Source organism: Cyprinus carpio, chromosome A5 (genome assembly GCF_018340385.1).
Source record: "Cyprinus carpio isolate SPL01 chromosome A5, ASM1834038v1, whole genome shotgun sequence".
NCBI classification, from domain to species: domain Eukaryota; kingdom Metazoa; phylum Chordata; class Actinopteri; order Cypriniformes; family Cyprinidae; genus Cyprinus; species Cyprinus carpio.
This window is the reverse complement of record NC_056576.1, coordinates 15,328,130-15,341,871: the sequence shown is the minus strand read 5'-3', so window position 1 is coordinate 15,341,871 and position 13,742 is coordinate 15,328,130. Positions and strand designations below refer to the sequence as shown.

General features: G+C 37.9%; 2 protein-coding genes across 3 annotated transcripts; one reads left to right on the top strand and one right to left on the bottom strand.

The window, feature by feature from the left end:
* The first annotated feature begins 539 nt into the window (after nucleotides 1-539).
* LOC109083574 (protein FAM219A) lies at nucleotides 540-7,866 on the top strand. 2 transcript variants are annotated; one of them, XM_019098356.2, is made up of 6 exons: nucleotides 540-881; nucleotides 4,480-4,579; nucleotides 4,713-4,815; nucleotides 4,915-4,995; nucleotides 5,082-5,157; nucleotides 6,091-7,866. In XM_019098356.2, exons 1-6 carry the CDS (start codon nucleotides 825-827, stop codon nucleotides 6,247-6,249), a joined length of 576 nt encoding a protein of 191 aa, XP_018953901.1. In that variant the 5' UTR covers nucleotides 540-824; the 3' UTR covers nucleotides 6,250-7,866. The 2 variants fall into 2 exon arrangements, with proteins under 2 accessions (XP_018953901.1, XP_018953907.1); XM_019098362.2 differs by having other exon boundaries at nucleotides 543-881; nucleotides 5,082-5,136.
* Nucleotides 7,867-8,491: 625 nt separating this feature from the next.
* LOC109093091 (Krueppel-like factor 9) lies at nucleotides 8,492-11,789 on the bottom strand. Its single transcript, XM_019106821.2, has 2 exons — nucleotides 10,911-11,789; nucleotides 8,492-10,002 (listed from the first exon to the last, which is right to left on the bottom strand). The coding sequence occupies exons 1-2, from the start codon at nucleotides 11,293-11,295 to the stop codon at nucleotides 9,725-9,727; spliced, it is 663 nt and encodes a 220-aa protein (XP_018962366.1). The 5' UTR covers nucleotides 11,296-11,789; the 3' UTR covers nucleotides 8,492-9,724.
* Nucleotides 11,790-13,742: the final 1,953 nt, after the last annotated feature.

Here is a 13,742-nt window from a genome sequence, read left to right as displayed (position 1 = left end):
AAATTTTTATGTACCTTGTTCTGAGAAAAAATAAAGAGGAGAATAAACCCAGTCTAAGCAAGGTAGAGTCCTGACCTGAGAAAACTAGGGGGTTTAAACAGGGCAGGACAACAGAAATTTCCACACAACAACAAAAAAAATTAATAAAAAATAAAAAAATAAAAAAATAACTATTAGACTAGCTAACATTGCCTATTTATATTCCAGCAATGACTATTTTTCAGCTTGCTCCCATACAAGCCTCGTAGGCAGTTACTGTCCAGAAGCTGTCCAGGGTCCTGAAGTCATTTGCTCTGTGCTTGGTATTGGACAGGTGCATAAAGCACGGTCCACCTCGTTAAACACTGTAAACTCGCAAATAGAGAAACTGTTAATCAAATCCTGTAAATAAGGGATAAATAATCCATATCCGCCATCCCTGACCACAGGTTCGACATGGACTGCAAAAAACAACGTCCAACATAAAATCTTGCCATCTGGAGGTTATATACAGTGCACACGCAGATAACCCTGCACGATGTCTGTGTCTGATGCTAGTCTTGGGTGGAGCAGGCATCGCTCGATGGCGTTGAGTGGGGCGGAATCCGTGGTGCTGCTCTTGTCTCGAGACTCGTTTCTCCCGGAAGTGGGTGGTTAAGTCGCCACTCGGTCACTGCTGGCTAACGAGCGATCGCTGGGATGAAGGAGAGTCGGGAACATTCTTGGGGCTGACAAATATCCGACGATAGTTGTGAAATTTCAGTTTTTTAACCAATTTGTTGCGGTGTATCCGCAGAAGTCCACCACAAACGCTCACAAAAAGGCTCATACTCCCCGCCGCCAAGATGATGGAAGAAATTGACAGATTTCAAGTGCCGACTGAGGCAGATATACAGCCTTTTGTAAGTTAAACCAGATTGCCTCTTTATCCACCGATTAAAGCACAAATGTTGTCAGTATGCGGTTTTAATAACGTTTTGATGAGCGAATGGTAGCTCAATATGAACGACACATGGTGTATTTCATTAGTCTCATGTTGTGTCATCATAGACCGTTATTTTATTTATTTATTTATTTATATAAAAAAATGGCTAGTATCTTATATTACGAGAGATCTGTGATGTCGCTTCTATGTCTGATATGTATTTTGCTAGCTAATGTAAGGATGATAACGTTACAATGATGCTGCGCACTGAGACTGTCTCCCTGCATCGAAAACAACATCTGCTTCATTTTATTTTATAACTTGAGCTCAGCTTGATCTTACATCTCTTCGTACTTCCATCGTAACGCAGTCTGTAACGTTCATTTGAAATAACGTTAATATTGTGTGATGTTTTATCAATATAGTAGAGGCCTTTACCGCCTTAGATTGCTTCATCATGCAGAATACGTGCTAAGGTACCTGAATATCCATACCCCTCCCACCCATGACAAATTCATAAATAATTCTCATGAAAACCAACTCTCTTCGAAGAGACATCTACATGGCCCACTTTTAACCCATGACCCGTACAGCAGATGCCAATGTACCTTTGGGTTAGTTGTAGATCAGTGGTTCTCATCTGTTATTGCTTCAGGACCCAGATTTTACATTGGTCATTAAGTGGACCCAACACCATACCTGAACTGTTAGTTGTACAAAATTGTCCTTCAAATCAGGAAGGGGAAATATTCATATTAAATGCATAAGCCTAACAAATATGCATAAGTATTAATGTGACAGAGAGAACAGAACAATTGACAATATTGTCAATTGACTAAATGTCTAGCATGATTCATTCATTTATGCTTTCTGTATTCACCACACAAAATAAATTACGGTTGGGACAAAAAATGTTTGCAAGGTGAAGTATGCAGATTTTTGCTTACCAATTGAGAAGTAACTGCAAGTTCAGCATCTCGATTTCAAAACAAAAACAATAAAAAACCCCACACTCAAAAAAAAAACAAAAGTTTACACCTTTTTTACACCCCTTTCTTCTTCTTTTTTGCACAAGTCTTCGAATTTTGGCTTGCACTTTCTGCAACTGAATCTTAATATCTTAACCGTCATCTTGCTACAGTAGCCACTCCCCAAACTCCTGCTATTGGTTGAGCTGGAAAGAGATTGACGGATCTGATTGGACTGTTCTAAGTGTTTTGATGATGCCTGGGAGCAGTGAATGAATGAAGAATACACTGGTTTAACAAAATGTATTTGATTAGGGGTGTGAAATAATGACAAAAAATTATATCTAGATTTTTTCTTGAATTTTGTCGATAATGATAATAAGACAATATTTTGCTGAGCGTGCTATTGTGCTGGTATTTTGACAGGTTTAGGACTGTCCTGGACAGCTGATTTCCAAAGCTTTTGATATTCTTCATATTCTGTGTGGTGGTTAATTTGCAGCAGTAACAGAAATTAACATTTCCAATAAGTTTAGATTGATTTTTACTTTTTATGGGCATTTTTACCTTTATAAGACCAAATTTTTCTAACCCAGTTAAATGTATGCATCATCTTTTGTGTCAAATTCTTACATTTAATCAATAAATTTAAATAGTAGGACACTATAGGGCTGTTAACAATCAAATGAAATCAGTATCTACAAAATTTGTGTTTGCTGTGCAGAGGTGGCACAGAATCCGCATCTGAAGTGGCATTTAGATGCATTCAAACAGACTGTTTAAAGGGGTCCTATTATGCTTTTTCACTTTTTCAACTTTAGTTAGTCTGTAATGTTGCTGTTTAAGCATAAATAAGATCTGCAAAGTTACAACGCTTAAAGTGCACTTCAAAAGGAGTTATTTTAATAATGACCCGTTTGGATTACAATGCATATTTTCCGGGATTTGTGATATCACAAATACCTACAAATACTACAAAAAATATAATACCATAAACAAAAAAAAAAAAAAAAATTTTTTTCATTTTAGAGACACATGTTAGCTTTCCCAAGGCAGACAAACTTAGAGTGGTTACAATCATCTGGGTTTAATTCGCGCTCAAATTGATTTGATTTTGACGCAATATTTACATAGAAGCTCGCAGGTGCCTATGGTAAGGGGCAAGACATTTCACGACCAAGTGCTGAGTGCTGCCAATCACAACACACACACACTGGTCCAGCTAACCAATCACAGCACATTCCGTATTTTCAGAAGGCGGGCCTTCATTTGATACAGGAACTATTTGAGCCGTTCATGCCAGACTGGGGAGAGAGGTGCTGTAAAAATGTAAAATATGTGAAAAATAATGGGTTTTTTGAACAACCTAGTATGAGAGCCTGTTCTACTACACCCCCAAAACAGAATCAAGACTTTGTAAAAGAGCATAATAGGACCCCTTTAATGCAGGACATGAATGTATTTAACCTGCAGTTACAAATGCATAACATATTTTGATGTTTTAAAACAAAATGTTGAATACTGATATTTGAACTGATTTGGGAAAATAGACTTTAAATATAAACCTAAAATCGCCACTAGGTGGCGGCAAATCACTGCATGAGTAAGTCATTGAGTCATTCATTCAATGATTCAGTAAGAACCACCGTCATGTGTAGCTCATAGTTACTCACAGCAGTTCTGCTTTGTTTGGAACAATTTTCATTGTTGAAATACAGCAAAAACAAGAACTGTTGCGTCTAAAATGTAAGTCACTTAATATTAACTTTTTGTTTATTGAGCTGTTCATCTAATCAATATCACATTTGCTGTCGTTCTGATATTTGGAGAATACGTCACTCTTTGTGTGATATTAACTATATCAGATGATATAGATATAAAAGAGATGTACAATTCATATACTATCTTGAATTTTGGGGGAATTCTAAATGTATTCTAATAGACTTGATTACACAGTGAAAGCGTGAACTCTAAATGTACTCGCCACAGTAGTCTTACCTACATCATATAGTGTATATGTGCACTCTCTGGGTGTTTTTTTTTTTGCTAATTACTTAATAATGTTAAATCGCATATCGTTTAAACAACAATTATGATATTATCATAAACAATATATATATCACACACCCCTAATTTTGATATAAAGTATCCTAAAATGTTAGTTTGCGTCTGCAATCCATTTTTTGGTTGTGTCCCAATGATTTGGTTTATTGGTGTAATATTATATCATATTATATGGACAATACAATATGTATAGTTTTTTTGTGCTCAACTTATCAAAATGTGTTGCACTGCACCTATATTTTTTCATCCTTATTTTCCAGTTTTATTAGATTTAGGCTTTTGAAATTTTAAAATGATTTGTCATGATTCTTGACCTGTTCCTTGTTTGAAGTTGGCAAATTCCACCCTTTGCTTCTGAAAATGTTGTGTTTCCTTTCGCATCAATCCCAGGGTATTATAATGAGCTGGCAGAAATCAAACAGTAGAAATAAAGTAAAGCTTTGCTCATCCACATTGATTAAAATGGACTGTGAAGGCTCTTGTCAAGAAGAATGTCCAACTAGACTGCCCTGCCATTTCTCTTTTTTCCCTCTTTTCCACCAGGATCCAGCATCATCGAACACATCAGAGGCAGACTCAGATACCAGGGAGAGTGAGCCTGCCACCCTTAACTATAAACCTTCCCCTCTCCATATGAAGATAGGTGAGTTGTGGGATTGTTTATGCTGCCAAATGCCAATGATATACTTTTATTTAAACATTTTTTGCAATTATATGTTGTTTCATTTGACATGATTAAAATATAAATATGTCTAATATTTGTTCTCTCTGTACAGACAAACAGAGAGACTTGGTTAGGAAAGGATCACTGAAAAATGGCAATGCTGGAAGCCCTGTCAATCAGCAACCCAAGAAAAATAATGTGATGGCCAGAACAAGGTAAATACAAGAGAAAATGATCATAGTTTTCGATATGTACATAGATTGTTTTATTTCATATTAATTCAGAAACCTGTCTCTATTTCTCTTTCTATCCAGGTTAGTGGTTCCCAATAAAGGCTACTCTTCTTTAGACCAAAGTCCAGATGAGAAACCATTAGTTGCTCTAGACACAGACAGGTAAGTTCTTCACTCATCCTTTACTGATTTATTTATGCCCCCATTGGCCACAGGTGTCAAACTCACTGTTTTCACTTGGCTTGCAGCGATGACGACTTTGACATGTCTAGATATTCCTCATCAGGATACTCGTCAGCCGAGGTGAGGTCACTAAGGGAACAGGTACCTATGATCTCTGGTTAATGTATTAAGCCCCATACCCCAAGCATCTTGACAGTGGATTCCCTTCTCAGATGTCACTCACAATCTTTTATGCACTAAATTCCTTTTTGTTCAAAAAACATACTTGCCTTCAGGCAACCCGAGACGTGGATGAGTTTGTTTCTTCGTCTGAACATATTTGGAGAAATTTAGCATTGCAAGCAACTTGCTTACTTATGGATGCTCTGCAGTGGATGGGTGTTCAAACAGCTGATACAAACATCACAATAATGCACAAGAAATCAATTAAGATCTTGTGAAAAGCTGCATGTGTTTAATACACAAACTCATCATTAAGATGTTTTTAATGTCAAACCATTGCTTCCAGCTAAAATACAAGTCCTCTATCCATGATATTGCTTTCTCTAGTGAAAAATATGCACAGATCAAGGACCATTTACATGCGAAAACAGTCCAAAACAATGTTATTATGGATTATGGACCCATATACTGTAGCTTTTCACAGGACTTTAATCAGTGGACTGCATGTGATTGTAATGTTTTTATTAGTTGTTTAGACTCTCATTCTGACGGCACCCATTCACTGCAGAGTTGGTGAGCAAGTGATGTAATGCTAAATTTCTCCAAATCTGTTCCAATGAAAAAACAAACTCATCTACATCTTGGATGGCCTAAGGGTGGCTAAATTTTATATTTTTGGGTGAATTATTCCTTTAAAGGTGACCATTGCTCATTTTTTGTTGTTAATCATATTCATGTTATTGTTCATGTCATTGATTCATTAAACCAATAAATGTCCCAATCAAGCTATTGAACCTGTAGTCTTATTAATCTATTAAATAACTGCTGCCAGGAAAATTGAACTAATTTATATAATTTAATTAGTGGCGGTTATGCAGCCTGGCCTGACATGCTGTTCGTTGCTTTCTGCAGCAGATAAACCAGGATCTGAATATCCAACTACTGAAAGATGGATACAGGCTGGATGAGATCCCCGATGATGAAGACCTGGACCTCATACCACCCAAATCCGTTAACTCCACCTGCATGTGCTGCCAAGCCACTTCCTCCACTGCTTGTCAAATCCAGTAAACCTGTCACCTTTTCCCCTCCCTGTGCTCCCTCTCTCTCTTCCCCTCCCTCTTTCCCTTTCATAACCTCTGATAAGATATCTAATCAATAACACAGAGGGAAATGTACAGTAAACGTTATGATGAACATGGTGTACAGGAAAATGTGACCACACAGACACACAAAACACATTACATGTGCTAATACACACACATACACACATTTACTCTTACTTATAATTATAAACATGACTATTATTGGTTGCTTCCTCCTATGGCAGGATATGCACTGTTTGCTAATACATTAGGAGAGTCTGCTCACTTTCACCTCCTAGCTGGCATTGTGTTATACTGTACAAGTGAACGTAGAACAAATAAAGCATTAAAATGACTTTAATTGTGAATTTAAAAACATCTTGATGTTACAGAGAGTTTGAACTAGCTTATCCACTGAATTCTCTGCTTTCATGTTGCACTCATTGCATTAACGTTGTCGTTATGGTAAGATTTGGTTTTTGTACAGATCTGGTTGGATGTTTATTGTTCGTGGCTGCTTTTGAGGCTATACTTGGATTTGTTTCTTTTGAACATTTTGCACGTTGGTGCATTCGTACTGCAGCACTAACAGTAGCCTTGTCTGGCATGCACCTGGGCAACACACTTTTTGTTTACTCTTGATATCTCACACAAGTATTAAACTGAATCATGTTTGAAACTATGCTGGATTTTGAGTCGTGAATGAAAAGGAAATACAGCAACCCTTTTTTATTTGATTACTTCTCTCACTACAGTCCGAAGATGATAAAATGATTACATGAAGACCTTTCTGTCTCTCAAAGCAGTTTTTCAAAGTTCAGAAATCACTGCGTATGAATTAATAGCCATTATGAGATTTTGAAAATCCTGTTCCATTTCTTAGACAGAATGTCCAAACATGTTAGATGTACTGTAGAACGCCTGTAAGCTTTCTTACAGTAAGTAGTGTTTTACTCTTGAAGATGTTCAGATTTCACAGACTTGAAGGCACCAAAGAATGTTTATGCTCCTTGTTGGAATCAATTTACCTTGTGTCCATTTTAATTTAGCATTTTATATGCATACCACCAATCAGAATATATCACTTCATTTCATGGAAATCAGTTACTTTCTCTGACATTGTAGGCTATTTAAAAGCACTGTTTTCTGCTGGTCTTTGGAACTTATCTTAGAATGTTAATTTTGCTAAACTGATCAGATACCTGGCCTCATTATTGTTGTTATTAAAATGATTCAAGCTATCAAGGAAGAAACTGCACTGTGCATCTACACATGAAATCCTTTTACAGATTTTACCCTTGCATTCAGCTTTGAAAGCCAAGTTATCTTTACACTCTTCATATTGTCTTGATCAAGTTGTATCTAAACATGCAAACTGTTTTCATTCGAACTACTCATATTCACTTTTTAGTCTGTTTTAACTATGACTAAAATAGTGTAATGACCTGATGTATCACAATTCAAAGTGTAATCAAAGGTGAGCATTTGTTGGACAAAAGCTGTGTTTTTATGTTATATGTTAATTATGTGAGAAAGTCCATTTATGTATTAACAATGTTGTTATTGGTTTCAGTGATATCAATAAAAGCAGACCTGAATTACACTTTTCTTTTTTTAATTAGTTAATTTACATAATTTACAGGTAGAGTAAAGCCAAAATATGAATGTTGCACAAACAATGCTTATGTAAAAGTATAGAATATTTATGTACAATGGTAGTGGCTCAAAGTCTGTAAGACACAGATATACATATCACAACACTGGCATTCACACAACACAACCGAGAAGACTTGTAAATTACAGCAATGTACTTCTCAGTAACTTGCTAATTACATTCTGCAGTCTAAGATAAGAGTTCTTAACCTCAAAACAAGGCACAGGTTGAGCATTTGTACAGTGACAGCATGTGTCAAATGACCTGCTTGAATTCAGACTCACAACCTACTGAACATATGGAACATCTGAACCATTAATTAGCTCAGATACTGCGTGACAATAAAAGCCAAATATTTGTTGACCAGTTATCATAAATTAAAATATAATATATATACAATTGTTATCGAATAAAGATCCAACAGAAGCATTCACAAGTAAAATTCAGGTTGTCTTTTAAAAAATCTAAAATCTATATTCAAATAACACTGATTATTTCAAGTAAACAGCTGAACAGTGGAAAGAGTTCTGAAGCCAAAGGGAACTTGAATTAAAATGAAAAAACCCCAAAAAGATAATGTTATTCATGTTTATTGATTGATTGTAAATACCATAGACTGCTAATAAAAGCATAGGTAATGGGAGAAACATACATTCTTTGTTGTCTTTTTCAGCTGTGTAGTGCACAGCTCTTACCTTATGTTTTCCCATAACGCACCTATAGATGGCTGTTGTAAATTATTAAAGTCGTGGCCTAAGGTTGTGGGTTCGAGTCTTGGGCTGGCAATACCTCACGACTGAGGTGCCCTTAAGCAAGGATCCAACTGCTCCCTGGGCGCCGCAGCTTAAATGGCTGACCACTGCTCCGGGTGCGTGTTCATGGTGTGTGTGTGTACTTTGGATGGGTTAAATGCAGAGCACGAATTCTGAGTATGGGTCACCATACTTGGCTGTATGTCACATCACTTCACTTATTAATCAGTGAACTTCTCTTAGTCTCACTACCTCACTTGTGAAGGCTGATCAAAAAACAAACAAACAAAAAAACAAAAACAAAAGTTTCAAAAAGAAATGATAAAAGTGTTCTGAATAGAGTATTTTCAATGCTGTACATTAAATAAGTTACATTCTTTTGCATAACTGATTAGAATATACAAATAATAACTGATTGCTTAAAAAACATCAAAGCTTGTTTATGTGCGTAAAACCTCACACGATGCAAAGTAAATCTCATAAGTAATCATCTGTTTTAATATCATTCAAATACCATCTTCAACACTTAAGTCAACTGCTGTCCCTGTAAATAACACACAATAACCGAAAACATTCATAGCGATTATTTTAAAACCTATGCACTTCTGCTAACTGGACCACTGCAAATTTGGACACTTTAAAGCGATCATTAAGATGGGTCTAGGTTTCACCACACACTATATATTTTTACACAGAATATGTTCACTTCCCTTTGTCACAGTGGGTGTGTAATAAGTCCCCTGGCTCTGTACTTAACTCAATCTCACATTCATGATATGTGATAAGTTATAAATACCCCTATATATTTTAAATAACCCTTGGACTAAATGTGCATTACATTGTTTCTGCCTAAAGCTGATGATTTCTGTCCATTCCATTGAGCAGTCCCATTTTCAGGCTTTGTCATGGAGAACTCCAGCACAGCATATTTTGTATGTCTCCATTATGTAACACACCTGATATCTCATATCATCAGCTCAGTATCAGAGGCTCCAAGATCTGAGCCTCGAGAAAGAGAGACATGCAAAAAGTGCAGTGAGGGGTCACATGGTTGCTCAAACACCAGCAGACATGTGATCGCTGGAGCCAGAGAAGGAAGTAGACGTTGAATAGTGTCGTCTTCGCCCGGCGGGACCCTGGAGCATACTGGGTTGGAAGTTGACGTGTCTGCGGGCGTGTTTGGTGAGGTGATCGCTTCGCATGAAGCATTTGTCGCAGAGCGGGCACATGAAACGCTTCTCCCCGGTGTGCGTGCGAAAATGTCGCGTCAGTTCATCCGACCGTGAGAATTTCTTTGCGCAGCCCGACCAGGTACACTGAAAGGGCCTCTCACCTAAGAACACACACATGGCAGAGAGAAATTTAAGACTGGTTTTATTTCAGCCCCTACTGACAAAAACAGCCAGCAGCAAAAAAAAAAAAAAAAAAGAGGCCAAAAAAAAAAAAAAAACCGGAACATCTTAGATTTTTTCCATGCATGTAAGCACCTTCACCGGCGTTTTGTCGACTTGTTCAGAGTGCGTATGTAAAAACCGGAGAAAACGCTGATTTTTGATAGTTACCGGTGATTTGCTCTGAATGTGAACGCACTCAGTGGGACGTACCGCGCTTGGCTACAATGCGGCACCACGTGCCGGATGTTTACAACTGTAGAATCAGGAGGTGTGTACATCACGTCATCATTGCGTTGTTAGGTTATATGCGGTTATTTTAGTGCGTGTCGCATTGAAGTATATGCGGATCATCAAGGACCAGCGGCCACGGCACACACTGAAATTAGACTAATTAATAGAATAGAATAGAATAGAATAGAATAGAATAGACATATTTATTCATATGACGCATAAACCAGAATTCCCGATTTAATTCCATCCGAATCATCAGCCTGCAAATTAGCAAGCCTGAAATGATAATAGGCTACTTCTAGCATTTTTTTTTCCACACGATTACGCAATTTAATGGTCTCAGGGTGTTCTGCGTAACAATGTGGACGAAGCAACATGTTTGCTCACACTTTGATTAGTAACAGTGTGTCCTGTTCAACCCTCATGTGTACCCATGAGCGCTCCGCCTGCGGTTACACCCACCGTTACATGAGTGGCAGTTCCCCGGAACACGCGGGCGTGGGGCGTAATAACAGATTGTGGGCCAGATAAACGAACAATCCGAATCGAATCACCGGCGTTAGTTGGGTTACTGTACACTTAAGCACAAAATAATTAAACTGTGCTTATTTCTTACCGGTGTGTACTCTGAAGTGCGCCTTAAGATGGGACGATTTGCCGTATATTTTCCCACAGCCAGCATAGGGACAGCAGTGTCTCTTCTCAGCGGATACATGCAGACTGTCGCGGTTCCGTGTCCTTTTCACCCTGCTCGCGTTCTGTCTGCATTTCTCCCGGTTTTCCTTCACGCCGGGCTGATTATCCGCATCACTGTCCACTATACATTTGCCGCTAATGCCGCTCGGGATACACTGATTTAGGTCCAGCAGAATCATAGCAACCATTAACAGAGTCCGACTCTCTTGACTTTCTTCAGATCCCTCCTCGCTGGATAGTTTGTCTGAGCGGTCACCGTTTGAGACCGGCCCCAAGGACCTAGCTGCGGTATTAACGTCCGTCATAGTTACACAAAATGTCCTGTAAAAGGAAAAGTCACCTGCTACAAATAGAAAAACTTATGGCGCGGGATTCTCATCATCGTATGCGCATCGGGATACAGACTCTGGAAAACGTGGCTTCACGCCTACACGTGTTTTTCCCAATGCGACCGCGATGATTAATCTTCTAAGCGAAGAATAAATGCGCGTGTCGCTTGCGTCTACACGCACAAGTTATCGAATAGGCATGCAGGTGCCTATTCCCAATATTATTTCAACCACATCAGAAAGCGTGTAACTTTGCGTTCTGTCATTCCCTTCTCCCCTCATCCGTGTGCCTCTCTCTGTGCCGCTGTTTGCTGTTCTCATGTGAAAGAAACTACTTCGCGGAATCCCACGGTTTCATCATAAAACTCGTCGCTGATTGGACACGGGGGTCCAAGAGTGACGCTTTGAATGCATTACCAGAAATCACCTTGAGAGCATGAGATTGAAGGCTCTGGGGTCCAATAGTGTTCTGATATCGGATGAGGGGCGTACTAACATAACAGGAATTACAAGTAACATATGCCCTCCTTCATCACTGTAAGCACTGGCCGATGTAGTTGTTTCTCAAAAAAAAAAAATTTTTTTTTAAATAAATCAAATAAGGTAGGCCTAGTAAACGTTTGCATTGATAAGACTTATCATTTGTATATCATATTTATCTAAAGTCACTTGATTAAAAAAAAAAAAACAGTCATTTTCACATTAACATGCATGTAGTGAAATATATTAACATAAGCATAAAATATCAATTTCTTCGAAAAACTTAAGGACCTGCCTTCGACCTGAAATACATTCTTTGATCTCTTCAGGCAAAATGGTCGAAGCGAAGCATTGAGCAATTGATTGCTAACACAGGAGAGCAACACGTTTCAAACTGAAGTCCATTTCTTTCAATAAAGCATGCGTGCAGAGGATTTGTGCTGCACAAGCATGGCCTATCAGTAGTAGAAGTTTTGAGGCGGGCCCTCACGAAGGGCCGTTGGAGAAGGAGAAATAAGCCAATGAGAGCAAACGTAACACGACTCTTTTCGGAGTAATCTCCGGACTCGCGGAGGTTCACACTGACCTGGGAGAAAGTTCTAGGAAAATATGGGAACAACACTTGCGACCCCATTTCAAAAGTGTATCCATAGGCATGAACGCATTATGATACTGTTAATACTAAAAAGCTTAAAGTACAGTAGAGAGGACAACATGAGACTATCATCAATCCTATTAACACTCACTTATGCAGACTACTCTATAATCATCTTAATATATAGCATTTAATATATTATTTGATATATTTCTAAACATTTCATACCATAAAACTTTTATTTATTAACAATGTTCTTGAAATAGGTCTATTTACTTTTCTTGGTAAATGTTGTCAGTCACAGGAATGAGACTTCATCATCGCAATATAATGAAATCCAGGTGTTGTTTTTCTTGTACTATTTGAAAGGTGACGCGTGTAAACAATCTACAACAAGTTATACCGTCTTAATAAATCATCCCGTTTCTAACAACGCTATCAATACGAGATGGGTCACGTTGTTGTTATTGCGCTGTAACCAGCCCCACGCACACGTGTCTGTTTTTGTGGAACAGAATGTACCGTGAACTAGAAGTGAACTTGAACGCCTCCCTACGATGCTGAAAGGACAGTGCAAGCAACACTTCCGCTGTAATGCAGAGTCACGTTATGCTTCAGCTGAACAGTACGCATGCCGTTTCCGATCTCAAGAAGGATCTGTTCTTTGGAATTTCGGGATGTACAGTACCAAAGCTTGCAAAAAAGCTCTAGTATAGATGCACGAGGGATAAGCCCCTGTAGACAGACACATGGGACTAAATAGCACAAGAATCCTAAATGTAAAAAAAAATCTAATAATTATTTTGGAATAATTTGTTCAACATGTTCCCAACATTTTATTCCAAAATTCGTTTTCCCACGCCATCTCAATATGGGTCAACACTGACATATACAAAATAAAGTGCCAAATTTATATTCTAAATTTTTTTGTAAAGCAAATGAGGGAAATAATCTAAAATGAGCACACTCATCAAAGTGACCTCGTTGAACTCAGTGAAGGTTGAAATAGACAAGGAGCTGTTAAACCTTATATATGTTTGTATCTTTCAACAGTCAGAAAGTAAATAATAAACCAGGTGCCATTCTCTGGAAATAATGTGACAAGCTCCTAATTACACTGAAACTCCATAAAGCGAATGATCATTTAACAAAAAATGAAACACAACAATGCTTTGAATCATACATATTCTTTTATTTGTTATTACATGCCAAACATCTTATTCACATCAAGGAATACAGTATACACTTTTGTATTTGCATCCAAATACTTAGTCTTTTACTATAGGACAAGAGTCCTATCACCCCGCCTTCTCACCAATCACCCAACAAGCACCTATTTTAAGAACAA

What these genes read in the sequence shown, in the direction of transcription:
- LOC109093091 (XM_019106821.2), bottom strand. Translation starts at nt 11,295, where the DNA reads ATGACGGACGTTAATACCGCAGCTAGGTCCTTGGGGCCGGTCTCAAAC. An exon ending in GCACTTCAGAGTACACACCG is followed by an intron (nt 10,003 to 10,910) that starts GTAAGAAATAAG and finishes GTGTGTTCTTAG; the next exon opens with GTGAGAGGCCCTTTCAGTGT.
- LOC109083574 (XM_019098356.2), top strand. Translation starts at nt 825, where the DNA reads ATGATGGAAGAAATTGACAGATTTCAAGTGCCGACTGAGGCAGATATA. An exon ending in AGGCAGATATACAGCCTTTT is followed by an intron (nt 882 to 4,479) that starts GTAAGTTAAACC and finishes CTTTTCCACCAG; the next exon opens with GATCCAGCATCATCGAACAC. An exon ending in CCCTCTCCATATGAAGATAG is followed by an intron (nt 4,580 to 4,712) that starts GTGAGTTGTGGG and finishes CTCTCTGTACAG; the next exon opens with ACAAACAGAGAGACTTGGTT.